The sequence below is a fragment of the Callorhinus ursinus genome, unplaced genomic scaffold (assembly GCF_003265705.2).
Source record: "Callorhinus ursinus isolate GAN/ISIS: 27379988/994484 unplaced genomic scaffold, GSC_fseal_2.0 scaffold70, whole genome shotgun sequence".
In the NCBI taxonomy this organism is placed as follows: domain Eukaryota; kingdom Metazoa; phylum Chordata; class Mammalia; order Carnivora; family Otariidae; genus Callorhinus; species Callorhinus ursinus.
The window spans coordinates 5,432,714-5,443,639 of record NW_027397132.1 but is presented as its reverse complement, the minus strand read 5'-3'; the positions used below and the strand labels follow the sequence as shown (position 1 = coordinate 5,443,639).

The window sequence follows — 10,926 nt, the reverse complement described above, 5'->3', positions numbered from 1 at the left end:
CTCTGCTCCACCGCACCCCCACTTTCCCGCTGGCACCCCCACTCTGCTCCAGCCACGCCCCTACTCTGTTCCCTCCATGCCCCCACTCTGCTCTGGCCGCACCCCTACTTTGCTCCAGCTGCGACCTCCTCGCTGTTTCTCCTACCAGCCAGGTGCCCTCCAGCCCAGCGCCCTTGCCCTGGCAGCCCCCCGCAACAGTCTCGCCCCTCCCAGAAGTGCCCAGGGGGCTCCATGGGCTCCATGAGACTTTCCTGGGCGAGGCCTGCCCTGTCCCCTCAGGATGACCGCACACAGCTCTGCTGCACTGTCCCCATGTGTTCACCCCGCCCGCAGGCTACAGGACTTCCTGTCACTTGGGACGGGGTCCCCTCAGGGTGGGAAAGGGCCACGGCCCCGCCAGGACCCACCCCAGGGCTGGTCCTCCCAGAGCCAACTCTGGTCCCCGCTCTGCCTTGGATGGGAACCGGGGCCCAGCCACTCCCGACCCCGTCCTTCCCCAACAGGAAAAAGGGGCCCAGGAGGGCGCCGGCGCCAGACCAGAGGCTATTTCTGGCCTTGGGTCACCGGGCTCAGGACAGGCTGCGGAGCTCAGCAGCCAGGTGCTCACCTGCAGGGCCGGCCCCTCCCGCAACTGCCCTGGTGGTGCCCGAGGGGACCTGGGACCTGGGTGATGGCTCGGGGCAGACTGGCCACGCCGGCGTGGAGGCAGGAGCAGGGGCACTCACCAGTTTGTTGTTCTCATAAATGTTTTCCTTCCTGAGAGCATCAAAGTCTCTGGAAGAGAAAAATACAGGTGTCCAAAGCAGCAAAGGGAGGGAGACCGAGGCCGGGAGTGGCGGCTGTGAAGGCACTAGGTCCCACGGCAACCACGAGTGGGTGGAGCCGGCCCTGTTCCGGGCTCAGCAGTGCCCGCCAGCACCCCGGAGACCATCAGCCCCCACAGCCACGGCCCTCACCTCTGATGCTCTGCAGAGGCTGAGCCCTTACCCCTGCTGCCAGGCTCACGGGCGGGCTCTGGGCGGTGGGTCCCCACAGGGTGGGGAAGGGCCACGGCCAAGCCAGGACCCACTGCAGGGCCCTGTCCTCCCAGAGCCACCTCTGGTCAAGACAAAGACATCAGCCTGGGCAGTGCAGCCGGGCACATGTCCAAGTGGGCTGCTTCCAAACTCCCAGAAGCTCATGGCCTCGTGGGTCACGGGAGGCCCATGTCCCAGGAGTGAGACCAGGGGGTGGACATAAAAGGCAGTGGGGGTCGTAGCCCCACGCTGCCCACTGGTCAGGGCCCCCCCCACCTTTGACCCTGGGGGTGCCGGATGTCCAAGGTGCCAGGCCCAGCCTGGAAGGGACTCGGTTGCCCCCACCCAACACGGGCACACCTCAGGCCGTTGGCTAGGAGCAGAAAACACAACCAGGCCAGCAGGCGCCTGTCCCGACACAGGCCACTCAAATACCCATCGGTGGGGCCTCCACAGCAGCTCGGCCCCTTCAGTGTGCGCTGGATGGTTCTGGAAGCCCTGCAGCATGGGAAAGGGCTTAGGCTGGAGCCGTGTCCCGACCCAGCGGGGCTATGCTGTGGGACCCTGGGGGAGCCCCCTGCCCCCCGCGGGCCTCAGCATCCCCATCTGGGAGGAGGACAGCAGCTTCCAGTGTGAACTGGGGGGCCTGGCTGCAGCGCGGCGTGGCGGCCTTGGCCTGAGGCCACACGGTGGGGAGGGGATGGGGCTGCCGTGTGCCCACCTCCCTCTGAGGAGGCCTCCGCCGGCCTCCAGCCCCGCGTCCGTCACCCTGCCCAGCTTCAGGGAGACCTCACCGTCTGCTCAGACCACCTCCCAGGTAACACGTTCCAGATGCTAAGACCACCCCATGAGCACAGACGGTGCTTCTGTGCACAGGACAAGATGGTGGCAGCTCTGTCTGCAGGTGGACAAACGGCCAGAGGGGCATGGGGGGGGCGTGGCACCCTCCTGCTTCCTCAGCGTGGCCACACGCAGGTCACCCTGGGTCTGTCCCACCAGCGTCCACGGCACGCAGAGTGGCCCAGCTCCATCCGTGGCCCAGGGGGCTCTCGGCAGGCGGGGCCTCCGTCTGCAGGGGTCCTCTCCCTCCCCCAGCCCATCCTTTTGAAAGTTCAATCTCTTTTCCAGACCTGCCCTAGGTCAGTGACCCACACCGCCGCATCCTCAGCAAGATGCCCCGGTGGAGGGAGGGTAGGATAACAAGTTCTGTTTTGTCTGCAAACACGTGGGCGAAGGAGGCCCCCGGCCCCCTGCATCTGCTGCGGGGACGGAGTGCACGGCACGCCCGGTGGATTCGGTGGGGCGGGGGGGCGGGCGCTTGCTTTGCCCAGATCCTGAGGGAGCACCTCACCGCGGTGGTGCCGGCCCCCACTGAGCAGGCGCCAAGGCGGGCAGGTCAGAGCTGCTGAGGTGCCCTTCCACCCAAGGTCAAGGACCGCCACCGCCCCAGGACCCTGGGCCCCGAAGGCCTCCACAGCGGGGCCGGACCCCCCCCCCCGGCCAGTCTCAGGGCCACCGCACCCCTCCTGAAGCAAGCTCTCCGCCCAGGGTCCTGCCCTCCCAGCCTCTCGAGCTCAGCCCACGCTGTTCCCTCCGTGCGGAACACACTTGCCCTGCCTGGCACACCCGCCCCGGCCGCTCCCCAGAGGCACCCTACAGGGCCCCGAGTGAACGCTTGTCTGCTTCTCTGCCTCTCAGCTTGGGGCTCGGCCGGCGTCGCCTCTGTCCCTAAGGGCTGCTTGGCCTGGCGCTCTGGGGCCGGTGCTGGCAGAAATCTCTGGACTGAGCTGCCCCGCAAACCCTTCAGAGTGCCAAGGAGACCGCGCCTGTCCCCATCAGGAAGTCCAACGCGACCGCCACTGGGGACTCTTGTGGGGATAGGCTAACCTGGGAACCCCACAATGATCTGTTGGGAGTCCTAGCCCCCAGGACCTCAAAACGTGACCTTTGGAAACAGGATCTTCTTTACAGACAGAATCCCGTTCAGATGAGGTCATGACAGTGGGCCCTAATCCAAAACGACTGGCGTCCTTATAAAAAGGGAAATCAGGACCTGGAAGCACACAGAGGAACACCGGCCCTCCACCAACCAAGGGGAGAGGCCCAGAGCCTCTGGAGGGGCCCACCTGCTGGCACTTGACTCAGATGACGCATGTCTGTTGTTCCAGTCGCCCCAGACTGACAGCCCGGCTCTGGCCAACCCTCTGGGAGGCGGCCTGGTGGCACGTAAGGCCTTGCTGGACCAAAACGCATGAGCTGCACCTCACGGGCCATTTCGTGGCTGCCCCTCGGCGAGGAAGCTGTAGCCCAAGAGCCTGCACACCGGGTGGGCTGCAGCTCAGGGCACCCTCACCCCCTCCCACCCTGATTAGATCATGCTTTAGTCTAATTCCTGTCATTCAAGTTCAGTTCCGTTCTGGTACGGCTCCAAGGTACCTGCACACAGCTGGTACTCTGCAAATGCTGGCTGATGGACTCGTTCCCAGGCTCGCCAAGCGAGGGGACTTCTGTGGCGTCCGTCTGTTCTTTCGACACCAGCCCGTGAACATGCTCATTGGGTCTACATGTGTGTCCTGTGGCCGCTGACTTGTCTGCCATCGGCCGGGCGCCAGTGTGTGCCTAGCCCCGGCCCGGCCTGGCCGCGAGAGCCTGAGGCACGGCCCCTCCTGCTGGCCACAGCTGACCAAGACTTGACCTCACGCTGTTGCGCCAGCCAGCCCCCCGCCCCCAGGCTTTCGGGGCTCTTGGGAATGTGTACCCCCTTCCAAATTCCTGGAAAGCTGACCTCACACTGTTTATTTCCCAGAAAAAAATGCAGCCACGTGGGGGGTGGGCGCTGGGCTGGGAGGGGCTGACCAAAGGGAAGGCATCTTTTCCAGGCACCCCCAGCACATCTGGAGTTAATCCCACCGGAAAGGGGAGCGGAGAGGAAGACACAGGCAGACACACAGAGACGGAGAGGGACAGAGACAAGACCGAAGCCCCACGGCAGAAGGGCAGGAAGAGGCTGGGCACATGCTAGCACAGATCTCGGGCCAGGTGGAGGGCACGGGAAGGAATGGGACACCACCAGGTGCCCGAGGCCCGAGGCAGGGAGAAGGGTCCTGGTGGGTGCAGGGCCCAGGACTCAGGGCCCCACCTCCTTGCACCTGGTGGACAGGTGAGACCCCTCAGCCTTGGCTGCCCAGCTGCAGGCCTCCCCCAGGCCGGAGCAGACCCTGACCCCCAACCCTGGCCCGGGGTACGGTCCAGCCAAGAGTCAGCCCTGCGGCTCCTGTGGTGGCCTGAGCGGGGGCATCACAGGGCACTGGCCCCGGGCGACCCTGAGGAGGTGGGCTGGCAGCGCTCCCCATGTCCATCCTGGAGAGTCTTGCTGGAAGGCGGCCGCGGGGGCCTGGGCAGCAGGCCCTCAGGCTGGGGAACAGAAGGCCTCTGTCCCCAGGCAGCTTCCTGCTGGCCAAGATGCCGGTGTGGGAGGCAAGGCCAGCCCAGCCCACCCTCTGCTCTGGCCCAGGAAGGGAAGCAGTGCTGTCTCCAAGCATCTGGGTGGGGGCCTCTCCTGACTCCGGACTACGTGCGAGTCTCAGGGCACGTCTCAGGGAGCCCCGCCGTGGCCAGGGAGACACCCAAAACCACTGGCTCGGCCCCAGCCCTGACATCGGCCTCCCGAGCTGGAGGGACCTGAGAAAGATCAGGTCCCCCCACCATGGGACTGAAGGGTTGGGAGGCCCAGTGAGTCTGCAGCAGAACCCCCACTTGGGGACACCATCCACAACCCCTACAAACGGCCCAAGGAAGCTCAGGTGCTTCTGTCAGCTGCCGGGAAAGCCTCCTGCCCCCTCCTTCCTGGTGGCAGCCGCCACTCCTACCTCCTGCGTCTCCCCTGAAAACCTCAGCCACCCCTGGTCAGTCCAGAAGGGGAAGGAGCCCAGCCATGCGCTCCAGCCCTGACAGGTCTACTGCCCGAGGCAGGCAGGCACTGTTTGTTCTTGGAGGCTCCCGCGCTCACCTGGCTGCTTGGCAGAGGAGGCGTCACTGGGGAAACAGACCTGGGGCGGGCACCCTGGAGGCCCATCCGAGAAAGCCTACAACTTGGGGGCAGGCTGACCAGAGAGGGGCCCGTGCTGGTGCTGCCCGGCCAGCTCTAGTGGGGCGTCTCGGGTGCGCCCGCCTCCCGACCCACGCATACCTCCCAGGGCCCCCGCGGGGCCACCAGCGCGTCACACGCGCCTCCGGGAGCAGGGCCGCACGACCTGGGGGGCAGGGGCAGGAGCAGAGCTATAGGATGGGAGCAGCCGACCGCACCCCCCACCCCCCCCCACCCCCCCATCTGGCTCAGCGCCTGGCGCGTTGCAGCTGCTCCCAAGGAGGCCGTGGGGAGGAAGCAGCTCTGGTGCAGCAGGAAGGCTGGAGATGGGGCGCAGGGAAGGCCTTCCTGGTGGCAAAGTCAGAAGACACAGAGCCGGATGTCCACTCTCCTGCGGCCAGAGGGTTTCTGAAGGACGGGGAGCATGGTGGGGGGGCTTGCCCCAGTCTGGCCTCGGAAGCGTCCCCAGGACGGTGGCATCCTGCACTATGCCTTACTGCGTATTTCCTCCCCTCCCTGCACCCCTGGGGGTGGGTGTGCAGCACAGGGACTGGGGGCAGGGGAGGGTGTGTAAGGCACAACAAAGGACACGCATGTGCCCCACTCAGCATGTATACAGCACCGACTACATGCACGGTATTCCACCAGCCCCTTCAGCACCTGCCACGTATCAAAAGGTGTGTACTAATGTTCTGCTGACCACAAACAGAAACGCACTCCCTTCCAGTTCCAGAGTCCAGAAGTCCAAGATCAAGCCGTCGGCAGGGCCATGCTCCTTCTGGAGGCTCTCGGGGACATCGGTTCCTTGTACGTCCCTGCGGGCTCCAGGCGTTCCTTGGCTTGTGGCCCCATCACTCCAATCTCGGCCTCCATGGTCATGTGGCCTCCTCTCCCTTCCCCCCCTGCAAACAGGTACCTGCAGAGCCCAAACTCCTACTATCCCTACAGAGCCCTAAGTGCATGCCCTTATCTGTAGCTCTCCGACTATGTGCTCCTATCTACCAAGCACCTGGCATGTGCCAGACACAGTTCCAGGCACTGAGGACAGGCAGTACCAACAAAGACATCTCTACCTTTTTTGGAGCTAAAGGCCAGTGGGGGCAGATGGACAAAAACCAAGTCAGCAGTAAATGAGGTAAGTGATGCCCTCAATGTCACTCCCTGAGGCAGGGCCAAGTCCATGTTCTTCAGTTTGCAGTGCTGAGTACACAGCAGGCACTCATTGACGGTTAAAGGAACGGTTATATGACACCTGCTTGTGCCAGCATCCAGCATGGTACACACCCATATGTGCACACCTGTGCTCACGCTTGGGCAATGCATGCTGGGACAGGCTCATGTGCCACACACACACACACACACACACACACACACACACACACACAGGCCTCTAATCCAGTGCAGCAAGGAGCAGATAGAAGCCCCCAGGGCTCGGAAAAGCCCCAAATCTCCAGTGACACCCATGGTGTCGTCCTCAGGCTGCTGACCAGCAGACGGCCGTACCCTATCTGCCTGTAACTGCAGGCTTCTCATGCTGCCCTGTCCAGGCCCAGCCAGCCTCACCTGGGACCCTGCGTGCTCCCAGCTGGGCTCAGCCTGTCCACCTCCACTCCAGGTCCCACCCTTAGACCACCTACCCATCAAAGCCCATTCTGCCCAACATTTCTGCCTCCAGGGGTAACTGACCTGCATCCCTGGGCAGGGGGCAGAAGCTGCTGCCCAGATGCCACATGGGGCCCCCCCAGGAGGCTCCATAAATGCATTTCACAACTTTGGGCAGGAGGAGGAAGTACGTGTAGGCCTTTGTCAAGACTAGCTTCCTCGGAGAGTGCCTGGGAGTACAGAGTACATCTGAGTGCAGGGGAGGAGCCCCGAGGGCCAGCCCTGGCTCTGCGGACATGCTCTGTGCTCTGAACAAGGGTGTCTGGTCTCTGGGCCTCAGTTTCCCCATCCATACAGAAAGGGCCTCAGTTCCCCCATCTCACTGAGGTGCTGTTTCTGGCCTCTCCCAGCCCCAAGACCTCCCCGGCAAACACACACCCCACCCTACCCTTGGATCCAGCCCTAGCTTCTCAGAATGCTTTTGAACATCATGCTTTTTCCAGAAGGCAGGTGGCCTTCTGAGGACAGCCTTCCTGAGCCCCAGTCCCCCCCACCCCCCGCCCCAGGCCTGGCACCCTCCCTTGGAGCTTTACCCATCTCCAGTTCACATGAGTCAGGGGCCAGGCCCTCATCACACAGACCTCTGCCCCAGCAAGCCTGGTCCCAGCCACTCAGCCAAAGAGCGTTTGCTGAGTGAATAACCGATGGAGTGAGTGGAGCGTGGGGACAAGATCCAGCGACCACTCCAAGACCTTCCTGGGGGAGTCGCCCTAGTCCACTCCCTTGCCCAGGTCTCTTGGCTCCCAGGGATAGGGGCTGAGCCTCCAACTCATACCTGTCGCTCTAGGGTGCCCAGGCAGGCCTGCGCCCGCCCCTCCCCCACAGTGTCCCTGGGCTGCATTCCTAAAGGTGCCGTGGTCGGCTGGGGCAGGGGCGCAGCACCCCCGATGTGGGTGGCGCTCCCTGGGCGCTCAGGGGGGCGCAGAAGGGCAGCCCTGCCGGCCCTCTCCCAGGGAGGCGGCGGGTGGGGAGGAGTGGCTGTGGCCGCAGCCCGGAGGCCGGCCTGACTCACGGACTGACTAAGCCAGCGGGGGCGGCCGGCCGGCCTGGCTCCGGCCCAGCTCCACTTAGTGGACGGGCAAACTGAGGCCACCGGGCGGGTGGTAGCTGCAGGGACCCCTCTCCGCGCCGCCCCATCGCGCGGCTCTCCACACAGCCCCCGCCGGGCGGCGCCAGCAGCCCCGGCCTCAGTTTCCCCGCCTGCGGCGCACTCACAGGAGGTCGGGCCGGTGGCGGTGCAGGATGGCGCAGAAGGCCAGGCCGTCGCGGAACGACGTGGTCATGTTGGTGATGCTCACGTCCCGGTAGCCCTCGCACTGCTGTCGGCACCACTGCTGCAGCGCCTTGATGGCCGCCATGCGGGCAGCGGCGCGCGCCCCGGCGGCCGCGGGGCTCCGACTGCGCCTCCCGGAGCCGCGGACCGACGCCCGCGCCGCGACCGGCGGACCCGCCGACCCCCGGCGCCGATCCCCGCCGCAGCCCCGCCGGAGCCCCGCCGGAGCCCGCGGACTACCCGGAGCCTCAGCCGCGCGGCCGGCGGGAGCGCGGCCCGAGCCCGCCCCCCCGAGAGGCCCCGCCCCCAGGGGAGGCCACGGCCCCGCCCCTAGGGCCAGCTCCCGCCAGGCTCCGCTTCAGGCCGGCCACGCCCCTTCCAGGACCCGCCCCTCGAGGGCCCCCCCTCCCGGAGCCACGCCCACCCCACCTCCCCTCGGAGCCCCTCCGCCCTCCACTACTCCTGGGCTGCATTGGGACTTTCTTTTCAACGCCCTCCCCCCAACCATCGTGGAGAAGTGAGAGGGGCAAAGCCACTCTACAGACGGGGAAACTGAGGCTAGGAAGTGGTGGAGCGCCCCGGCCTGCCTTTGGCCCTGGGCACCCTTGACCCCGGGAGGCCACCCCCGACACCCCCGCTCCCGTGCGGGAACGCCCCTCGCGTTTCCGGGCTTTCAGGGGACTTTTCCTCCTGGGTGCTCACGCTGGCGGGGGGCCGGGTGAGGCCGCGGTCCCGCTTCTCGGGTTACAGCCCAGGGCGCTGAGGCTGGGAAGGGGGCGCGGTCCCCGAGTGGCCCCGCTGGCGTTGGGGGGCGCGGGGGGAGGTGCTGCACGCTAGGAGTCTCCCTCCGCGGGGCCTGTCCACGGAGCTGCTCCTGGGGCTCCATGCCCCTCGGGGGTCGTGCTGGTCCGGTTTTCTACCGTGAGCATCTGTGACAAGTCATGGGGTTCTCCCTCCCGGGGGCCCCCAGTTGCCCGGCCGGCTCCGCTCCACATTCTCGGGAGCCCTGGCTGAGGCCATGCCACCGGACGGCCGGAAACAGAAATGGGCGGTGACTTCACTTTCCCGGCCCCCCCAGCTCCAAGGCTTGTCCAGACAAGGCCCACAGGAAGGAGGGTGTTTCCCCATGATTGGTCCCTGGCAGGGCTACGGGGTGGCTTCTCCATGGCCACTTGAGGGAGCAAAAACCAAGGTCTTCCAGGCCAGACCCAGCACATGGCATTCTAGCTCTTTCCAGCAGCTGGGCCCTGAGGGGTGGACATCCAGCGGCCCGGCAATGCGAGTGAGGCCTGTGTGTAGATGGTGAGCTCCCCATCACAGGGGGCATGCGAGCAGGTGCTAGACAGGGAGCCCCCGGACCTGGGATCAAGGCTGGCCATGACTACTGCCCTGACCTGCGGGGGGTTTCCCAGCAGGAGGACAAAGGACAGTGTCATGCCAGTTTAGCCAGGCTGGTGGCTGGTCCTGGAACGAGGAACCAACTGGGTTTTCCTGACCCCCAGGGCAGCAGTTAGGAGAACTGGAAAAGCCAGTGAGGAAGGAAGAGCCCCGGGGGGAGGGCAGGGAGGGGGTGGACACAGGGGCTCACAGGGCTGGAGGGCCACCTCCCTCAGAAGGAAGAGTGGGGGATGGCTGGAGCTCTGGTCTCCAGGAGTTGAAGCTACATTCTTGCCCCCGCCACCGCCGGTCACCACGCAGCTTCCTCTAGGGACAGTGACTTGGGGAGCAGCACTTGTGGTGGTGTCCCCATGAGCACGTCATGTCCTTCCACTGGCCCTGCTCCTCTCCAGGACCTCCAAGCCAGGGCAGCCCCAGTCCCCCCACTTCTCCCTACTGCCCCCCTCCAGCTACCATAGCCCACCCCTCCCCAGCAGCCAAGGGAGCTTTCTATAAAGCCAACTGGTCAAGCACTCTCCTGCTTGGCCTCTGCAGCACTCAGAATAAAGTCCAGGCCACATGTCATGCCTCCCGGTCCTTAACACCCCTGCCCTCCGTGGCCTCACCCTCCCTGCACCCTACCCTTCCCCTTCTGGCCTCAGACCCTGCTGGTGCCCTGAACTCAGCCCCTCCTCCAGGACCCCAAACAGGCCCTGCCCACGGCTGGCCCCACAGAGGTTGAGGGCTCCTTCCGATCCGCTCGATGCCCACATGCCGTCCAGCAGAAGACCAACCAGTGCCACCACCCAGCGTGAGCTTGGATTCCCCGACTTCTGACCCTGCATGTGCTTTGCCACCTACAATGTATTCTCAACACAAAATCTGTACCAACGGGGTGAGAGCACGCCGCCCCCGCTCACACCCTCCGCTGCTCCCCAGGAAGGTCCTGTCCTCACGGCACGCCATCAAACCAGCCATCCTCCCCTCCTCCCAGCCGGGGCCTTTCCTGCCTCCCCTCCCAAAGCCACGCACCGCCCACCCCCCTCCACGTGCTCCCGGTCCTGCCTCCGAACCTCCGCATTCACGCTTTCCCCTGCTGGAGCCAATCTAACCTCTCCTGCAGGACAGTGGGGCCGTGGGGCTGATTCTGGCTAATGGAGGGGACGTGCACACCTCCAGACTCACCATCTTGCCTGGTCTGCCAGGCAGATGCACAGGACACGCAGGCGGAGGCCGAGGCCTCACTGACCAGGAACAGCTGTGTGGGCCTCTGAGCGAGTGAGACACGAATGCACACTGGGTTCAGTCGCTGGCACTTTGGGATGTTTGTTGCGGCGGCTGGCTACAAGCAAAGGCAAAAGTGCCAGTCACTCTGGTAGAAGAAGAACCCCGTCTTGGTTCAGAAGATGGGAGGGGGCATCCCTGATGGGGGGGGGGAGGAGGGAACACGGGAACTGAGCCCTGAAGGATACGCGGACAGAACTTACCCAAGAGGGCAGGAAAGAATTTCC

The 10,926-nt window shown here is 65.2% G+C and overlaps 1 protein-coding gene across 4 annotated transcripts in view; it reads right to left on the bottom strand.

Annotated features, from left to right (window-relative positions):
- MICALL2 (MICAL like 2) overlaps window positions 1-8,295 on the bottom strand; it is a 19,868-nt gene extending 11,573 nt beyond the window's left edge. For 2 of the 4 annotated variants that reach the window (XM_025863776.2, XM_025863777.2), the window contains exons 1-2: window positions 7,981-8,295; window positions 726-774 (exon numbers count right to left, since the gene is read on the bottom strand). In XM_025863776.2, coding sequence (XP_025719561.2) covers window positions 726-774; window positions 7,981-8,123 — 192 coding nt within the window. In that variant the 5' untranslated portion in view covers window positions 8,124-8,295. Of the gene's footprint in view, window positions 1-725; window positions 775-3,452; window positions 4,283-7,980 lie in introns of those variants that run through there. The other 2 variants (XM_025863780.2, XM_073886280.1) reach the window with 2 other exon arrangements.
- Window positions 8,296-10,926: the final 2,631 nt, after the last annotated feature.